Source organism: Folsomia candida, unplaced genomic scaffold, assembly GCF_002217175.1.
Source record: "Folsomia candida strain VU population unplaced genomic scaffold, ASM221717v1 Fcan01_Sc006, whole genome shotgun sequence".
NCBI lineage: Eukaryota > Metazoa > Arthropoda > Collembola > Entomobryomorpha > Isotomidae > Folsomia > Folsomia candida.
Window position 1 is genome coordinate 1,931,785 of NW_019091198.1, and position 20,932 is coordinate 1,952,716.

Here is a 20,932-nt window from a genome sequence, read left to right on the forward strand (position 1 = left end):
AAAGCAGTATACTCGGTGTACTCGTGGTTTACCAGTTAGTTGTGCTTTAACTTTCCGGCTGTCATCCGGCGATAGTGGATGTCGACGTGTAATAGTACATGCAATTGCAATTCTTTGTATATAAGAGTTGTGTGTGCCACATACTGAGGTAGTTGACAGCAGTGAAGGAAGGAGAGGCTCCCAATTAGTTGCAATATTGCAGTTTTATTTGACGAACATTTGTGCTCGATTGTTACAATCTGTGACTATTTTTAATTAAAGGGAATTCAATTTTGAAGCTATTTTATCACTCGTTTAATTTGTTGTTCCGTGCTTGAATTGGTGGAGATAACTTTGAGAACTCAAGTGGTAAGGATTTTAAACAATGCCTAAAATTATTAAATGGTGTTAGAATAGGAAATTATGCTGGTTATTATTATATTTTGCAATGGAATACAAGCTGTAATATTAGTTAGTATTAGTGCATTTTACAACTCTTTCCATGAGGTATCTTGCATTATATTTACGGCGTGGAAATATTTTAGGCTGGGCGTTTACCATTATTTTATTAATTCCGTCATGAATTTGACCAATTCTTATCAAAAGTATGCATTACACTGTATTGGATGACGAATGGTCGAGAATTAATAATCATTCCAATTTCCAAGTAGTTGTCAAAAAAGGAAATTCGCATAAAACCTTGGCGTGCATGCCGGGTTTGCATTGTGCTCTTGAAGTCATGCGAGATTCACATGTAATAAGGCAATGTTGACGGCGATTCTAAAACTGCAATTAAAATATCCACTGAAATTAGCACTAAATGAATGGTTACAAGGGTATTAAAATGAGACTTCTTTACATAATTGAAAGTCAGCCCTGAAAGTAAAATGAGAAATGAGAAATTGCATTCTTATGATTGCTAAACAAATTCTGAGTGACACGGCAGCGTCATCTTGCTAGTCTCGTAGGCCCGGTTGGCCGCATGCCTTTTTTACTCCTGGCATTCTACGACTTCTTCTCGGTGTGGTTGGACTGTGGCGAGATTCTCCCACTATTTTTTCTAATTTCAATTTTTAAGATTTTTAAATTTTTCATTTTTTGAAAACGATTTGGTGAGAGAGTTTCCCCATAGTCAGGATCACATTTTTCACTAAAAAAAGTAGGGACTTTTAGGTTTTTGAAAAGTTTAGAAGGAAGGTGTAAAAGTTAGGAAGATAACGACCAAGTTGGCAGTAAAGGTTTAGAAGAGGCTTATCAATCAATTGGAAAGGTAAAGTTAATTATTAGTTTTGTGGTAAGAGTCATGAGAATGACATGTTAATAGAGTAGGTACAAAGTTGAATTGATTGACAACATTGGTTGATTATTTTTGTCCAGATTAGGCTCGTTCGTTCGTTGTTCACTAGTGATAAGCTCAACAAACACAGTGTGCACTGGTCAATTTTCTCTTCTGGCCACTTGTTCATGGTTTATTCTCAAACGATAAATCTAGTTTTTTGATATTTTATTAGGGTTTTTGTGTCTAATTGAATACAACTCTTATCAAGTGATAAGGATTTGTAGAGAGGAAGGACCCGGTATATATTATTTTTTGTTATCATCAGAATTAGTCATGGGTGACAGTATCGTTAAGAGAGCTTTTACATGTTAGAACATCTTGTGGTACAGGCTGGCATAAGTTACTTATGCTTTATTGCTAGAATTTATCATCAGTTGTTACGAACCAGGTTGCAATACGCATACTAATTTTGCTAATTTGTTTTATTTGACGCAGCAGAATGTATCCCAACAACTCGAACAACCCCCCGTACCCACCGTACAATCAGGCGCCTCAGTATCCACCTCAATACCCGCCGCAACAAGGTGCTCCATCGGTAAGTCATTTTATATCATTACTAATGATTCATTAGTCTTCTTATGACATTGTGGCTGAAGCACGGATATTTCAATCCTTCTCGCCTTGTGAATAAATATTTTTAACTGACTTTAAATGAATTTTTAATTGTGTTTACCCTTCCAGGCGTGCCCTTATCCGACTCAACAACCGGGCTACCCACAACCAGGGGGCTATCCGAGCGCCGTTCCGCCATATCCACAACAACAGCAGTACGCTCCCCAAGGATATCCATCAGCAGTGCCACAGGCAGGTTATCCACCAGCAGGAGGTTACGGATCTGCACCGGCGTACCCCCCTTCTCCATTTGGTCAAGCTCAACCATACCCACCAGCGACTGCATACGGCCAACAACAAGCTCCACAGGGTTATCCACTACAAGCCTCAGCTTATCCAACTGTACAAGGCTATCCGACGCAAGCAGCTGCTTATCCTACTCAGGTTCAGGCTTCTCAACAGTTTGCTCCCTTGTCACAAGGACACGCTGCTCCTGCGATGAGTCATCAGCAGATGGAGGTACAATTTTTTGTCTCTTAATTTGACATTTGGATATTCTTTTTTTTAGTTCAGAGTCCTAATTATATTTTAATTCAATTATATTTTAGGGTTCTCCGAGCATCCGCCCGCTTGCTAACTTCAATCCAACAGCGGATGCGGAAGGACTCAGGAAAGCTATGAAAGGATTTGGCACTAATGAAAAAGCGATCATTGACATTTTGACTAAGCGGACGGATCCCCAACGTCAGCAGATTACCGTTGCATACAAAGCGTGTTATGGGAAGGTAATATTTTGAGTAAAGTTTAATAAAATATGCAAAAATGGATAATATATGATCTGCATGCATTATTGTTATTAATTAATTTCACAGGATTTGATCAAAGATTTGAAGAGTGAGCTGGGAGGGAAATTAGAAGATGTAATCATTTCTCTGATGACTCCGCGAATTGACTACTTGGCTAAAATGATTCATAAGGCAATTTCTGGAATTGGAACGAAGGAGTCTCTTTTGGTCGATTGTCTGTGTACTGCGTCTAATATGGAAATTAGAGCAATTTGCGCTGCATACCAAAAACGTATGTTGTTATTTTTATTTGTATAAAGTAATGACACAATATGATTATATATTTCATTTACTTTTTTTAGTTTTTAACACTCTACTTGAGCGCGACTTGAAAGGTGACACTTCCGGGCATTTCATGCGATTGTTGGTCTCTATTTGCACTGGAAGTAGGAGCGAGGATACTTATGTCAATCAAGCTATGGCTGCTGAGGACGCGCAAAAGTTGCTTCAGGCTGGTAAGTTTACATTATGTATAAGTTAATCAATTGATTTTACCATTTTGTTTACTCTCCTGCTATGAATATGAATACTAAAAACATGTTTCTAAATTATGTTACTCATTCTATGGTTTATTGTAATTTGCAGGTGAGAAGAAGTGGGGAACAGATGAATCCGTGTTCAACATGATTCTTGCAACTCGAAGCTATTCTCATTTGCGCATGGTTTTCCATGAATATGAGCGGATTTCTGGACATGGCTTTGAACGAGCGATTCAAAGTGAATTTAGTGGTGATGTTCAAACTGGGATGATGGCAATCGGTAAATTAACTCATGAATATATTTTTTGATATGTGGCAAAAAATGCTCACGGTGTTAAAATAATCATGATATTTTATTACAGTCAAGTGTTCTAAGAATCGGGCAGACTACTTTGCCATGCGTCTTCACGAAAGCATGGCCGGGATGGGGACCAAGGATAATGATTTGATCTTCCTTATAGTATCTCGGGCTGATATCGACTTGGGGAGCGTCGCAGCCGAGTATCACCGCAAGTATAATAAGGCGTTGGCTTCTGATATTTCCGTAAGTAGTTACATACAGAGGCTCGATAAACACATTTTAGTCATATAAATTTAACTATAATTTTTTCTTACTTTTAGGGGGACACTTCAGGCGATTACAAGAAAGTTCTGCTTGGCATTCTTGGAATGTAATGCTCAGATGTCAACCTACAATACAATCCGATCACACAAGTCTGGCGTACATATTTCTGTCCCTGACAATTTTATATTCATTATTTTATTCTATATATCAATTTTTTCTTTTTGAATATATTTTAATTCAAAAGAAAGTCCTTTTGGCTTTGAATTTTGTATGAATGCATCCTATGATTTGACTAATTTTTAAATCCATACGTGTTCTAAATGTTTTAACGTGACAAATTTATTCCAATGTTGTTTTATTTACCTCTCAATACTTCTCAGACAGAAAATGTATCTTCTATGTTGGTATGTTTTGCTGAACTTTTGTACTATGAATTATAGATGTAATTTAATAGTTAGAAAATGGGAACTTGTGACACATATGTAAAATGCTATTTCCAACTTGTAACAATGAACTACACCTACAAGTTCTCTTTTCAGTAAATCTCAAACTACAAACTTAAAAAATTCAAGTTCTGGAAACTTTGAATGCAACCATTTTCAAAATGTTCCAAATTAGAAAGGTGTGTATGTTTTTCGGTTTTTTCGTATAACTTCAGAGTAGGCAAAAGTATGTAAACCTTAATATTTTTAGGCAATATGTTCTTTAGCTGTTTATGAATGAATGACTTTACCTTTTTACATGTTATGAAAAGAGCAATTATCCAATTGTACAACTATTTAATCAAAAGAGCAGATGACAAATTTCAGTAATAAAAATGCGACATTGAATTATAAAACTAATTTGGTTTCTGATGGCATGATTTATTTTTAAAAGTTTACAACTGTGACACCATTTATCTAAATACTTACAGGATAAAACTTTCTTGAGTCATAAAGTTGTATGTATCATTTCAACAAAACCTACATTAATATTAGCAATAGTCGTCTTAAGATTATATTTTATCTACTCAAGTGTAGTACATTATCAGCAGAATATAATGAAATACCGTACTTACAACGTTATACAAAGCTAAAAAGCTTTGATAATTTTCCTCCTCGTGGTTCTAAAATGACTTGGACTAGACAATAGTAAGTATCTAAACATTTAGTTTGTGTTCTTTTTCCTCTGCTGCGTCGTTAATCGTTTTTGTCTGTTAAATATGTAGCCTGATCTGGCCTTTTTTAAATAGTATACGACAACTCGTAAATGAATAGGGAAGCATTTAATATGCCTGAATTTAAAATATGTAGAAACAAGTTAATACTAAATGAAATTCCTGAGCATGGTGGCTTGAATTTGTGATAATTACGGGATACCCTGCTGCTGCAGAACATATTTATTATGAATCCGTTCCGAAAATAGTGACATTATTTGTCTATAATTAGGAACGCTGTTTTGTTAATAGTGCACAGAATTCCACTGTCAAAGTAACAAAAAAATAAAATAACACTTGCACGATGAGTCTGAGATTATGTCATTTGTAGAAAGTAGAGTTTAAACTTATGCAAATATTTCGTATAAGTAGATATTTTGAAATCCTTCCATCGTCACCAACCCTAATTGATCAGGATTGGTAAGAAATGGACACAAATAATTGGGGAGAAAGTCACATCGTTTCCACCCCAGTATACATATATGTTTTGTTAAATTAAGTTAAAAGTTACACAGCATTATTAGTATCACAATGGTACTCTTTTACATATATTTATAATTATATGTATATTTAAGCTATTATGTAATATAATAAATAAATAATAACGATCATACATAAATGCATGTGTTGTATATGCACATACATTTGTAATTGTTTAATATTTTCACCTTTTTTCTAGTATGTTTATATGCAACTACTTAAAACTAATAATACTGATAGCCGACTCGGATTAAAATATGGGTCTCATTTCATTTTCTGTAACGTTAACATCAACACATATTAAGAAGTCGGAACGGGGAGAGGAAAATGAGTAGAGTTTGTGTAGCAATTAATTCTGTTGTTACGTTTGGGATTGAGTTTCACTTTCTCCATGAACAGTGCAAGTTTGTTTCTCATTTCCTATCTATCCATCCATCCATCCATCGAGAAGAAAGGGAGCAGTTTCTTGTCGGAGTATTTTCACTCGAGATGTGGAAAGAAGGTGATGATGTTGTTGGTTTGAACTGATACTAAAATGCTGCTAGTTTTTCTCATGGACCGTTTCTAGACCATAAAGTGAATGATAAGAAGGCAAATAGAATCCTGGCGCAGCGGAATATTGAGCTTGGTGGTAATTGTCTGTGGGTCTGACTGGCGAATAGGTAGAGGCGAGTCCCAATGGGTCGTAATGAGATCGTGCCATGCATGGATATGACGAGGAGCTAAGAACCACATCTGGATTCCCGTCCCGTTGCAGGCAGTGAGCCCCGGATGTTGTGACCATCCCTCCAGGCCCAGAATTCCCCATCATGCTCCCATGACTTGTGAAGGGGGCCACGGCACCAATCCTGTGCAGGAAAATACAACAGAAAAACACAAGATTAGTCTCATTCTGTCTCAAGACGATAGCAAGAAGTTAGTACCCGTAATGGTCCGAGGGTGCATGAGTGCTTGGAGGATGGATCGGGTAGACGGAAGAGTGGTGAAACGCGTTTCCGTTTGTGATGACCCTTGAAGGAGAAGGGGGTGGTGGTTGTTGGTGACTTTGTTGCTGGTGGTGTTGTTGCTGTTGTTGTTGTTGTTGCGAGTGTGGGGGTGTAGGCTGCGAGGATGGGTCACCAGGCCGGCGTTGGTTTCTCAGTTTCTCTTCACGTCTCCATTTTGCCCTACGATTGCTAAACCAAACTTGTATCCTTGCTTCGGGCAGACCTGTTAATTTTATACCAAAAAACGAACAGTTACATCAAAATATTTAAGCATTATTGCACTTTTAAATGAAAAAATATTGTCAAAGATGCGTACCCATACCAATTTTGGAGGCTAATCTCTCTCTTGCAAAAACGTCTGGGTAGTGAGTACGCTCAAACTCTGTGAAACAAATAATACAAGTGGAGGTCATGATTAATGTCCAGATTATGTACTTATAGGAAATTATTAGAGTAGAAACTCTGGCTGACCCAACATTGAGTATTAAACCAATAATAGAACAGTGGTGGTGAATTGGCGATATTAAAAAAAGTTCTATACGAAATAATAACACGCAATGCAACAACTTTTGTCCAGCTCGATTACTAAGTAAGTACACACATGTGCAGTGTACGTAATGACCACGAGTCCGGAACATGTACAAGCACATCTAGGTATTGGTCGGTGGGTACTACTCCTAGTGGTCATTTTACATGTAATAAGTTGCTCATGCCCCATCATCATCCCTGTGGAATGGCAATAACAATAAGAAAACAGCTCTCGCTTTTGTTCTCTCTCTCTCTCTCCCAAGAGGAAGGAAATGGATTGACGGGATCAGCCAGATCGGAGTAGTGGTAGCCGACCAAATCCCAGCAAACCACCGAGAATAGCATGCTTTAAAGGATTTTGAGGAGAAAATGTTGATTTCGGTCAACTTTAGTAATCATTTAGATCAATAGGAGAGTGGTCATAATGGGAGAAGACAAGAAGATTTTACCCTTTTCTAAGCTCTCGATCTGCTCGTTCGTGAAGGAAGTTCTGTTCCGCTGCAGCTTCCTCTTCAAACGAAGCCGGGCCTGGTCGTCGAGGGAGGAGGCCGGACCCTCGGACGCCACAGAACTGTTGTCTCCTCCACAAGGACTCCCATTATCCGAAAGTTGCCCTGAAAGTTGCACAAGCACAAAACAAATCCTTTAACTGCATGACCACCTTGCTTTCACAGGCTCAATATTACATGCACATACATACGTGAGTATAGTTACGTAATAGACAATAGTACACACTATGGTCCCTTCTTCTCTCATACATACGTACGTACGTACGTACTTATAATAATAATGGTCAAGTCTTTCGCGTAATAAGTTTGTGCGTTGCAACGAGGATGATATCATAAAAAATTGGGAGAAATTCCATTGGTATGCCTCCATTTTATAAAACTCCGCCCTCAAAATATCTTAATCAAGTTATTTGAGCATTTCAAAAAGGTAGTCCGCCCCCTACTTCAAAATTCTCCCTGATTAATTCAAAATTCAAATGTGGGCAACATATATTTTCCGTCATTTATGTATCATCACCCACACATTTATACCTTGCTCCAAATTATGTTGGTGTATTTCAAAATAGATAATATTATTTCCATTCAAACTCATTTTAAAAATTTGATTCTAGTCTAACGTATTGTAAAATGATGTACTTTGCATTCCTCCTTTCTCTCTCTTGTATCTTTTATGCATGGATATTTCGAAATTCCATTATTTCTTTTTTAGGGGTGTGGGGTGGAAGAAAGAATGTAGGAAGTAAAGGAAAATCCACTCTTTTTCACAAAGAAATGATGACAATGACAACATTAACATCTATTTTGGTTTCATATCTTGTTGATGCGTAAGAGGGCTTTTTTCTCACTCTTTCTCCTTGTCTCAATCCATGGACTTTTCCTTCCCGTCTCGTGCATTGTTTGCTGTTCATATTTATTCATACAGTTCATATTCAATATTCGCCCAAGCATAATGGAAGCACTGGTTTTTTCGTTAAAAATTCAAATGCAAGTGTTATTTCAGGGTTCGTTTAACATTTTGTTGTACGGGAACAACATCGTAGCTTTGCGTCATATTTCATTAAAACTGTAATGAAAACTGGTAATACATTCGGATTTTAGATTGGACCGAGTTCTAGGAGGGTATGTCTGTATGGAGTGCATTATACTGTTTATTTTGAGCAGGGAGAAAGCACATTTGAGCATCTCCGCCCAGGATTATTTTGCTTAGGTAACAACAACATCCATGAAATAATAAATGTGATTAAAACGACATGCATTTCCTTCTCAAGAATGCCACTTGATTTTGGTGTGTTAGGAGGCCGGAGAAAGTGGTGGGTATCGTAAGTTGGCTGCTCGTTGGCTGGTCGTGTTGGGAGCAAACGAGCGGTATTATTATTGGGAGTTGGCAGGAGGCTACATCGCAATGGAGGAGATAACGTTCTCTCCTCGCTCCTAGAATTCTATTGAAGAAGAAAGCATGAGCCAGAGCCAGCCAGCCACCCTCCGAGAAAGGAGAGCGGATTGCATTGCCTCCTCGGTTTGTGAATCGGGTAGCGATTCTCACTCAGGCAGAAAGTCATGATAAAACTCTCACAATCACAAATAACACGTCAGAATTAAACTAAAAACTTGCCAGGCAGAGAGTTTCAATTTGCACCCACCAGCCAACTCACCACCATCATGCAGCCCAAATAACTTGAGTTCTTCTTGGAATGAGGAGAGAGAAAGCAAAGTATGAGCAGTAAACGTGTAATGCTGTAATAGCGCCATCATCCAAGAATAAGAGGAGGAGGAGGAGAGGACACTGATAACAAAGCCGACGTACTTAGCCAGTTACGAGAGAAATAGACAAATGCCCAAGACGACCGAGGAGAGATACTCGTCGTAATAACTGCGACGGTTCTACAAATAAATGTATAATAACAAATGTACGTGAGAGACTCTCGAGCAGTATGTGCATCGTATTTACTTATCAAACTCCATGTGGTTCACTTGCTTTAACTGATTGAACAAAATGACTCTGCATGCTCTAATATTCTCCTTCATTACGGGTGTGGATTATGATCTAATGAATACCACATACATACTTTTGGTGTTGCCATTATTTAGATTCTGCAAGGAAAACAGGAAGAAAAACGGGGATAACAACGTTTCGAACTTTGTAAAATATCTGAAACACACCTTAACTATAAATGCGTGTCAAGTTGAAATGTTATCCTCTTTGTCAGCTACACCGCTTTTGGAGCTCTTTATTCCAAACAACAAGCTCATAAATGGGCACACCTCATGTGAAAACATAATAATTTAAAATGACATGAGCACATCAGCCTCAAATAAGAACCATTCTTTTCAAATTTACTGCTTTTCACTGGCAAATCTACCCGACAAAACAGGCCATCCCTTCATTAGTTATTAGTCTCAAATGTATGATGACAAAACCAAAACGAAATACCGACCGACCAACAAATACAACAAACACACAAGCAACTGAGCAAGGTGGGTGGAAATAGGAAAGAAAAGAAAGGGAATGAATGACAGATGACAAAGAGTGACTTATTATTCAAAGTTCCAGTGATTTTACAAACATTTTACAAACTAAAGAGAACAGATTTCTCAAAATGAAAACAAAAATTGACTCTACGAATTTATTAAATGTTTCCATCTTGCACATAAAATTTTGACATTACATTGGTAATAAATTTTTGCATCATCAAGATGAGAGATAGAAGTATGTAAATAACAAATTACGCAACATCAAAAGTTTCATGGAATGTGTCCAAAAATCTATCTACTTATGTAAACTGAATACAAGATTATTTTACAAACTTCCTCATTCAATCAAATGAACCATCATGATTTACATTGTTGGGAAATGTTCCCCATCCAAACAGGCAAAGCATGCAGTGAGAAATTACTCGTCACAACAGTAGCAGTGCATGAAAAATATCAGTTCAAAACCGTCCAACCCAGTTAGCTGTTTTTGTTGGAAATGGGAGAAAAGACGGCGAAGGAGACAAAAGCGATCCGCGTCGTACTTTTATTCTCAGGTCTCAAAGAAATTCCGCCATTGTCTGCCCATTGTTGAACTGTCGTGTGGATTTCTGCCGTGAATTCTTGGGTCGACGTCGTCGGCTGGCTCTACCTTAATCTATGATCTACTCCTCTGCACCCTGAAGCGCAGAGTACTCTGAAGTAGTAGTCGTAGAGCCAAAGACTTTCCTTTTGGGTTGATATCTCACTAAATCCATTCAAATGAACTCTCTCTCTTTAACTGAGCCAACCAGCTCTTCTGCTGAATGAGACAAGTTCAACTTGAAAATTGGACCGTGTCTTCAAGAAAAGACAGATTTCAAACGATGATCTCTTTTACGCTTCACTTGCTCCCTTCTCATTTACTTCTTCCGCAAACAAGTCCTTAAACGTGGAGGTACAGCAGGCCGAACAAGTCGTATCATATCGTCTAATTGAATTCAAGCCCCAACGACTATTATTATTTGAACAGCTTATTTCCACAGCTCTAGGCTCACAAAATTCGCGTCCACCCACAACTATATACGTAGTAAATACATGTTTAAAAAATTGCGATTCTCCCATTTACTTAATTGCCTAAAATCTTCAGAATACATTCCGCACAAATTTGTCGTTATATATTTTCAATGTTAATTTATCGTAAATCAACCAAAAAATCGATTTCCTTGGACCCACTCACTTATGAGAATTTAAAATGAGACAGTGCATTTTTCTACTACTCGGCCGTGTAGCAATTACGTTTTTCTTTCAGACAACCCCATTGCAACTTGGAATCAATCAATAAGTTGAATCAAAGGAACGGAATGGTAAAGCTGCTCCCTCATTTTTTCCACTATAGAAGAGCGCATATACATAAAATACTCAGGCCGAGGAGGAGGACGACGAATCAGAATAAAGTGAGTTGTAGTTGCATTGTATTACAAAAGTTATCAATCGTGCATGCATGTTTGTGTGTGTGTGATGCTGATGTTGCTGGTCGGGATGATGGGTTCCATCCAGGAGAAGAAATTCGGTCGGTGGGGTAGTATCAACTGGTAATGCAGAGATTTACTTTTTGGAGTCGAATGCAGTACAGAATCCAGATCCTTCATCGTCGTCGTTCGTTCGTAGGGATAAGGCGTTATTCACACTCAAATGATTTCATTGCAAAAGGCACATGCACATTTCGCTCTCACATCAATTGGACAAAAGAAGTGCTGTTCCATTGCATTATGTCCTCCTTTGAGCCAAGTGCTGACAATCAGCTTCGCTATCCTCAAAATGTACGCGATATAATATACAACATGCATGCACACAACATGGCATAACCGAAGAAGAGAAGAAAACTTTTCTTGGGGCCACGTTAAAAGAGAAAGATCCCGATTCTTTCTGGTTATAAATGCTCCTGGATTTTATAATTCCTTTTCCTAAAGAGGGGAGAGAGTTGACGTTTGAAATGCGTAATAAGTACGCAGAAATAAAAATGTGAGTGACCGATCTATGCAAACCCTTGACCATGTATGTGTATGTGTAATTAAGTAATTCATCCATGCTAGTCATTAGCATCCAATTTATCTAGTCGAGATTCAGTATTATACGAAATATTATATGTATGCAAAAATGATAACTGGTAAGAAATATGATTGGTTGATGTATTTACAAAGCTAAAAATTAAATTAAGCAAATCTGGTGGAATTGGGATCAGCTTCTTCCTCCAACCCAATCCGATATGGTGACAATAAAGGTTTAGTTTAGTTGTACACTTGGGACACCTTAAAAAATGGAATAAGGGTGGAAAGTGGGAAAATCTGTTGAGCGAATAAGGCTTATTCCATTCGAGTGATAATTCCTCCCTGATGAACAATTTATGGTCTCATCTGCTTAAGCATATCATCACCAACCCAGCCAAGCGGGCAGACAGGGAGGAACCAAATCATCTCAATCTTTCACTCTTTGTCTTCAGGATATCCTCCAACGAGAGAAAATCAGTTAATCAGGAAACGATTCCTCTTGTTTTCAACCAGCTAAACCGACTCTGATACACCTTGTTATTTACTTACGTACTCGTTGTCCTAACCAACTTAATACTTGGGATTTAACCCATTTACGATGTTGCTCCTTTTAGGTGTGAAACTGACTATAGACCAAAAACCAACACCTCTTCTATCCTAAAGATGACTCAAATCTGATCAAAGCCGTGTGGGTCATTGCAACCTATGGCTGACTACAAATTTGGCGGATATAATCCTAGGACGAAATAGGTATATTCTTGGTTTATGTTGAATTACAGATAAAATCCTATCGCCACTCATGTCCTACATTCTTTGGCATCGGAACTCATTCGAGATAAACACTACTCCGCACCTCCACACATAAGAATTGACGCTGTGGGTGTTGCTCATGGCTGAACAGACACAAAATTATAAATCTTTCAACAAATCAAATCAATCCTAGCATAAATCCTTTCTTTTGTGTTAAGTAGGAGCAATGCATAATCTCCTCCTGTTCATCCATGCCCATGAACACATTTCAATTGTTGGTTTCAAAATATAAAGTCCAAACACAATTCAATGATGACCAATGAAACCGCATCACCCATCCGAAACCAGACCAACAACACTCATCATTCCTTCTCTTCCTACTTGTGAGATGGTCACCAGGGACTCATAAATATTTCCATTTGCGTTTCCCTTCGACTACATCACCAATTCACACCACCCTTGTGTCAATGTCTTTATTCTCTGTTGGGTATTGATGCAGGGATGAACAGGGATTTAATTGAATTTTGTCATAAAACATGATATTTTGGATTAGTGTATGCTTGAGTGCGGCCAAACAGTCATTATTAACAAAAGATTGATGCACAACTCAAATACTAATTTTCAGTAGTCCAGCATGTCTGCCACAATAAATGTATGTGTACAAGTAGAAAGCGTGAGACTGTGGAGTAAAGTGCCAATAAAATCGCCATTTAATCTTCATTTTTTAATAGAAAAGGATTAAAAAATTGAAAATGGAGCAGAATTGATAATGATGTTTGTTCAGAGAGTGATAAAGTTTTAACTGGCTGCGTGCAGTTGATTTGGACGACAGCTTATATTCATCTTTTTTTAATAGAGACTACTAAACTTAAATTCTTCCAGAATGACTGTGTGGATTGATAAATAATACGTGCGATGGCCTGCGCTGCCAATGGGACAGCTGCCCCCGGACTTTAAAAACAAGTTGAGCCAACCCTTTATCCCTCTCCTCCTCCTTTACGGCTACCCTACACCATCGTCGTCGTCGTCGGCATCATCACAACCAGACAGACAAGAGTGTAATGGTTGTTGGTTAGTGAAGAATTGAATTGGATGACGATGAACAAATAATAAATCCGTGAAGGGAGATCATCAAGGTGTTAATCCGACCAAGCCCTTTGTTTATTTAGGTGTAGACCTTCCGCCGCCTATATCATTATTTATTATCTGTCTCACACGCTCATCTTTTGTGTTAATTAATGGAACAAGCCATTAAATGTTGTTTTAATAGGGAGTTGGTCCATGGGGAAGGATTATGCATATTTAGGAAAATTTCGTCCCGCTGAAACAAATGATTATCCTTGATTTTAACCTCAAGTCACGTTTAGCTAAGCTATATTAAGAAAATAATTACTATTTTTGGTCTTTTTAATTATTTTTTTTACTTTGATTTGATATGATACACAAAGGCTTTGAAGAAATCTTAATTTTAAGCTAGTCCCTTTTTTGTAGGTTATTTCATACTTATAAAAATATGCTCTCGCCATAATTGCGATAGCAGTTCTGCTCGAAGTGTAAAGATTCGTTCTCATTTTGAGTACATATAAACGAAAAAGGATCAAACGGAAATCAGACAAAGAAGAATACGTACAAGAGCACAAACGAGACAGATATTCCGAACCAAGGGTTTGATGTTGCTGACATGCATTGTATTTTGGAGAATTAGTTGTCTGGCTGGGAATTGGGTTGCATATTTCGAAAAATAAGAACAAACATATTACAACTTGTAATATTTAAGAAACACCAGAATTTTTAAATTTATGTTTTCACATATTTCTATGCTTTTATCTGGTTTAAAATATATGCGTAATCAGGATTAGTTATTAAAGTTTATATTTCTTGAATTGCACTCGACATGGAAAAAGCTGAGGCTTTTGTACGCTTCTAACTTTCTCTTTTTTCTCTCTGTCCTCCAGAGTATTACTTCCCCAATAACGCAGAATTATATAACATACTGCACCGATCAGCTTAAGTCAAAAGTGCACGCAACTCGATGAACAAAATCTGATAAAGGATTACATTCTGATTGATACGAGCAGAGTGCAGGTGGTTAGGAATGCGAAAGATTCTTGTAATCAGAACTTGGTCAAAGTAGGAATTTTCAAAAATATGTTGGTCGGAAATTTTAGTAGGAAACCGAATAAATACAATAATGCGTATATATGTAGGTTTATATTTATACGGCTTGGGAGGCTAAACCAGAATAATTTTCTACGCATGTTCATTCATCCAATAATAATGATGGTATTATCCTACACGCAAAATTACAACTAGTCATAAATTGCTTAGAAGGAGACAAGGTCCAGCTGTCTGCATTAAGCCAAGTGCCAAAAATTCATAAAATCAAAAAGTGTAAAAAATCCCTTAAGAAATATCCAGTTCCTTTGGTGCAATTGGCTCCTCCACATCACGTTACTTGGGTGAAAGCCATTTTCATGGATGGTTAGCCAAGTGTGGGATGAATGCGGTGAAATCAGAACTGATTACCTTGAGTGATCTATGAGTCTAATGAAATATTTAAGAACTGAGAAGACGGAGGAGGAGGAGGACGAGGAGAAAAAAGCACGAAACCACTTCTTGATGGATGACTGCATTTGAAAAGTGAGAGCGTGACCGTAAGTTTCATTAAACATTTTTCCTTTGTTTTTGCCGTCACAAATTACGCAAAAATGTTTTAAGAGGGATCGGAGATGAAGAAAACTTAATATTCAACGAACAAGACGATTTCTTAGAGAGAAAGAGAGCAATAAATTCTAATTTTTCTTCACAAGCCTTCATTCACGAGGAAAAATTTTAGAGGTAGAAATTCTAATATTTTTTTACCCAGAAGAAAAATACCAGTCTCTGACTATACCTTTCTTGACGGTGTATGGGTCTATGGGGGATGAGGAATTTATGCATCCGTTAGAATCCTCCGGACTTCGAATTCCACTTGCTCCGTACGAGTTGCAAGAGTACCACTGTCCCCTCGGCCAGTTTTGGTGTCCTCCTCCTCCCAACAGCCTCAGCTTGTCCTGGGCAATTTGATCCTGGTGATCGGATGGACTCATTGGTGACGTAATTATTCCGTCACACGGGTCCTTCCGGGATGATAAATTGCGCAGCACGCGGTTGATAGATGATACCTGCAGTAATAAATAAGAGAATGACTTATAGACATTTAGATAACGGCATTAAACAAAAAAGTTACCAGTTACGCAATCATCCTGATTAAAGCAATAACTTACTTTTATAAGAAATGTTAAAAAAGAGAGTGCATGAATTCACCGACATCACAAGCAATTAACTCACGTTGAGATTCGACAAGCCCCAAATTATTTTCCTCCTCATACTATCAAATTTTACCAACTCTGAGAGGCGGAAGAATGAAAAGGGATCAATTAATATTCAAGCCGTGCTCCACGACTAGAATTGTGCAATACCCAGGGCATGGAAATAGAGGCCCCGACATTTCTGGCATAAATACCTCGAGCAGTGATTACAATAATTCCTTTCCACGGCTACGCACGGGGGCATTAATTTAAATGCCGGGTAAATATGTTCCGCCATGAGTGCCTAAATGTCCCGGGCATGGGCATAAGAACAACTCCAGTCACGACTGCTGGGCTTTGCTGTTCTGAAAAAGAGATTTATTGCAAGATAGGTTTACGGAGAAAGTAGTCAAAACTCAAAATGTTTCATGATCTGGTTGGTTGGTTGTAGTGATACGACATACGTAAGTACATACGCAAATCATGGAGTAAAGGATCATGGGTTGCAGCAGCAGGCGTGCTTGTGTAATTCGTGGATGTGGGGAGAGGGAGGAGGAGGAGGAGGAAGGACGCTCCTCAACCTTTTGAAATGTCATTAGCATATATTCCCCTCTAAATTATTGCAGTCAAGTGGGAACGGGAATTTGTAAAATAAATGCAAAAGTAAAAACCAGCAGCAGAGTCAAAACTTGAGCTGCTCGATAGCAAACCGTACGTATCTATGAGATTTTCGTGCAATGATCCCTCTACACCACATTTTGTGTCAGTTGCACACATTCTGAGACAGTTTTAGATTTTACAAAAAGGTTGCGCCTGGTTTGACCTAGTCATCCCTAGTAATTTCACTTTCAAGTGGAGGATACTTGAAACTTTTTTTGTCTATTTTGCATATTGTACTTGAGACAAAAGAATAATCCCACGTTTCCTGAAAAAGAATAAGAAATGTCAACCATTTCTTGGCTTCGTGTGAGTAATGTGTATTTTTATCCTGTTCTGTACAACACATTTTTTGTACGTGGCGTCATCGCATCAAGCAAAATGTACGAGATGAATGTATGAAAAAATTCGAGATGTGTTTGTTGCCATGAAAAATCCATTTGCCTTTTTCTTACTTTTCTTCTCTAGCTTTAGTAAAAGCGTTACTTTTCCAGAAATCAGAGTGGGACAGAGTGGGACTTTCTCTGTCAAGTGGAATATACATACGTGCATGGGCGCATTTCAACGTCCCCGTATGTATTTACTATAGCATGTAATGGAGTTGTACACACTGGTAATGTGCTATCTCGAGAATCTCGACACTTTCTCCGACAGTAAGTAGTTGATATCACGTTAACTAGTAAAGTGTGATTGAACTCGATGTTTTCACATAGCTCTGCGCGTGTTTACAAGCTGCTTGAGTGTGTGTGTGTAAATGCCATTTTTCTTCATTCGTGAAATGATAAATAAATTAGAAGAATGAACAAACAAAGGAAAAATAATTCCAATCTTGTCCCTTACATTTACAGGATCAGGATCTTATCTTCCATCATATTGAGTAAGACAAAGTGTAATTTCTACTGGAGCAAGGAGCCATTAAATCTTTACATTTTCCTTGTTTACAACCACCATGTTGTGTTATGTTTCATATATATTTTTCCTGCATGCATGACCACCACTACCAGCCCCACTGGCGTAGAGACATCATGGGGATGGATGATGGCCCTCACTTACATTATTGTATGATCATGAGAAAGGCGACGAGAGAGATGAAAGATCGATGAAGATGTCAAAAGAATGTTATAACGCCTTGTCAACTTTTCCTCGCGTCGACCAACTTGACTTTACCACCAAGTAGACCACCACACACCAGACAACATTCCATTCCTCCTCCCTGTTGTCGTCCTCCTTGTTTGAGAGAAAGTCAAAGTCTTCTTCTTCACATACGTACGTACGTACGATCTACTATTACTACGATTCGTTTGTTGTGCTCTACTCCACCAACCAGAAGACAACCCATTTTATCATCAGATTACCATTTCGCCTATTTATTCGATTGGATCTCTCTCTCCAAGAGTACGTAGTAGCAACAAATACGCCAAATGGGATAATAACCACGTTCTCATGGTACATACAAAAATCCTCGCACTTGATTCCGTTCCTTTATATTTATCGCATACTTTCACACAAGTAAATGACGCACAACAAGCAAAAGACGAATGGAACTGGGATGATGACGGTTCTCATTGTTGTTCTTGTAAGACACATACGAGTCCAAAAGTGAGTGGTACACGAAGAAGTAGAAGAAGAAGAAATCAAGGGAGATTGGATTGAGCCATTTGCAATAATCTAACACGAGCTCCTCTCCGCCTTTCTCCAATCCAGCCACCATCACTAAGAAATCAGTTTTCCTCCTTGTAACTTAATTCCGCCTTGTAATGCACTCACAGTAATCCTATATTTCTTATTGAGAAAGTGTGCTTGTTTTGCTAAACTATGTGTGATAAACCCAAATCGAACGACTTTTATAAGCACATTTTAATGTGCATGGTACGTGGATGTGAGGAGCATGTCAGAAAATGTGAAAGCGTTCTGGCAGTATTATTTATTAGAGGAGCGTGTGTACATTTGTGGAAGTACGAGTAAATTTTTTGCAACTCACTGCATGGAGGAAATCCACTCTGACAAATTTGTATTTGTTGGTTTCGGTAAAAGTCTGTTCGCATGATATGATCATTCAGAACATGACCCGGCTTCCTATCCATCACGACCAAATAAATCTGAACGGAGGAAAAAAAACTGTACCAAATCAAATTGAGGACTGAGACGAATCTTGTACATAAATACATCCAGCCATCCAGCCAGCTAGACCCATCGACATCTCACTTTACCAATAATGTGAATGTCTCAATTAATCCGACACGATGCTTTATGGGTTTCATAGTAAAGTTGCCTTTTCGTCTCAAATTTATGATAATAGTTCACTCTTTATGCGTGAAACATGAATTTCACAAAGTCACCGTAAAATGGATTCTATTCCAGTCGACAAAACAATACTGATATGCGAGAGACAAAAGTCAGGTTATTCGCTTCAAGCGACAAATTTAACATTACATGCTAAAATCGAACTTGATGAGTATAAATACATCGTGATCCCTCAATTAGCATAAGTGACGACAGAATATAATAATAGCGACCTTTGTACTTTGCATACGTAGTAAAAAAAAGAGTCATGCACGCTTGTGGGAAATACGGGCAGAATTTATTATTTATTTTTGGACATTGTCTCCGCGGCACCCCACCGACGTCGGGCAGGAAGTATGTAGAATCATAATAAAAAGTGAAGCAGCAGCCGCATCGGTCTGCTGGGACTCTTATTATTCACAAGGGTACGAATCCAGCACTTGGCGGGTAATGACTGATTTCTCGCTGATTAGTAAACCTACAAATGGCACGACAATATAGCTAAACTACTCCCAGCCCTAGAAACAATGGGGACATGGAAGAGAGAGGGACAACGAATCCAATCTGTGGCCCATGAATACAAATAACAATAATCTCTGGCGGGTTAATATGTTCCATCATCACTTTCCTCTCATAATAAAGACGTCGAGAGAGAAAATGAGATGATGATAACTTTCTCCCCCTTGCACAACTTCGGACGACCCGTCAGGCACACAGGGCCTTATCACATGTGCTTCTCAACCCCATAAAATAAATATATCTTGTGCAACGGGACACCAAGCATGCCACCAAGATTGCTATCTATCATATGAAAATTATTGATGGCTGATTTGGTTCCTGATTACAAAAATAAATTGTTGTTTCATGATGTCTCCTCTCCTTGGGCAGAGGGCAGATGAGATGCGACAAGGGAGGAGGAGGGGTCCAAACTGTAAGCAGCATGCCATTCAAGGGCTCTCTCCCTTCATAATGAAATACTTTTTAATGATGATGCCCTGCCAATTAAAGTGTGTTCATTTCTAGTGTTCAAACGACGACAAGGACACAAGACGTAGTATTGAAATGGTGCAAGTTTTGAGGAATTTTCTTTTGTGGACGTTTGCCCAACTGCTCTCGAGAAACGTCTCAAGTTCATACTAAAAGTAAGTATGAAGCTGAATTTTGAGTAATACAGATCGAGTGTAGGGAGCGGAGAGCGTGATTTTTTAAAGAAAGTGGTAGCATTAGAGGAGGGAGAGGTACCCATTTGATTTAAATCCCGGTGGTAGCAGGACCATGTTGGTCGTTGCTTATGCTTTCATGCTTCCAATGTGTGGTATTGATATTGGTAAAGTCGTTCACCAAGCGATATGTGCTGACTGCTGGGCTGGTTGGAGAGTTGTTGCATGGATTGCATGTGTATGCGAACTTCCCAACCAACCAAGTCCGCGATTTCACGCTCGACTGGTTTGATCCATAATGCAAGAGATGTGATAAGATTCTATTTGCTTCATATCCCACACAGTTGGTGGACATAGTAAAAGTACGTACGGAACAGTGGTAAAGTTGCTGCAGTGATGATGATAGCTTCCCTTATGTTACTTTCCTTGGGAAAGGGTACGAACGGAACTACTGTGCATGGGCACGATGGGGGAAAGAACCGTTCAGCATCAACTTTTTTTCAGAAATGAATGCTCTTATACTTCTGAATTGGGCCCAAAATCAAACTTCCAAGAAAGTAGGAGGCCATGGGTGCTGCCATGCAATAGCTCTCTTGCCTGCTTCCTTCCTTCTGCTTTCACTTTTCAGGAGGCACCTGTGCGGCAACTTCTGAGTGCTATGCTATTTTTTTACTGCATGGATACACAACGAGGTGAAATTGTTGTGACGCAATTGGGACGAGAAATATTATGGTGACATTGGAAAATATAAAATTGAATCAAATTATATGCAGTCTAAACGTTGCAATTTAATGCATAGCGTGGATTTGTATAACGGGAAGCATTGAGCATAACGA

At 38.4% G+C, this 20,932-nt stretch overlaps 2 protein-coding genes across 8 annotated transcripts in view; one reads left to right on the forward strand and one right to left on the reverse strand.

Annotated features, from left to right (window-relative positions):
* LOC110850770 (annexin B9) lies at nt 1–4,598 on the forward strand. Of its 5 annotated transcripts, none has more exons than XM_022098320.2 (9): nt 1–348; nt 1,757–1,853; nt 2,000–2,389; nt 2,479–2,655; nt 2,743–2,947; nt 3,018–3,170; nt 3,301–3,474; nt 3,557–3,738; nt 3,816–4,274. In XM_022098320.2, exons 2-9 carry the CDS (start codon nt 1,758–1,760, stop codon nt 3,867–3,869), a joined length of 1,431 nt encoding a protein of 476 aa, XP_021954012.1. In that variant the 5' UTR covers nt 1–348; nt 1,757; the 3' UTR covers nt 3,870–4,274. The 5 variants fall into 5 exon arrangements, with proteins under 5 accessions (XP_021954012.1, XP_021954010.1, XP_021954014.1 ...); XM_022098318.2 differs by having other exon boundaries at nt 2–348; nt 1,754–1,853; nt 3,816–4,598; XM_022098322.2 differs by lacking the exon at nt 1–348 and adding an exon at nt 1,009–1,249 and having other exon boundaries at nt 1,754–1,853.
* The window catches only part of LOC110850778 (paired box protein Pax-6), a 26,780-nt gene continuing 9,831 nt past the window's right edge, over nt 3,984–20,932 (reverse strand). For 2 of the 3 annotated variants that reach the window (XM_035852798.1, XM_035852797.1), the window contains 5 exons: nt 15,600–15,870; nt 7,398–7,562; nt 6,737–6,802; nt 6,358–6,643; nt 3,984–6,282 (listed from right to left, as the gene is read on the reverse strand). In XM_035852798.1, the coding sequence (XP_035708691.1) occupies nt 5,976–6,282; nt 6,358–6,643; nt 6,737–6,802; nt 7,398–7,562; nt 15,600–15,870 (1,095 nt within the window). In that variant the 3' untranslated portion in view covers nt 3,984–5,975. The remainder of the gene's footprint in view (nt 6,283–6,357; nt 6,644–6,736; nt 6,803–7,397; nt 7,563–15,599; nt 15,871–20,932) is intronic. The other variant, XM_022098338.2, reaches the window with a different exon arrangement.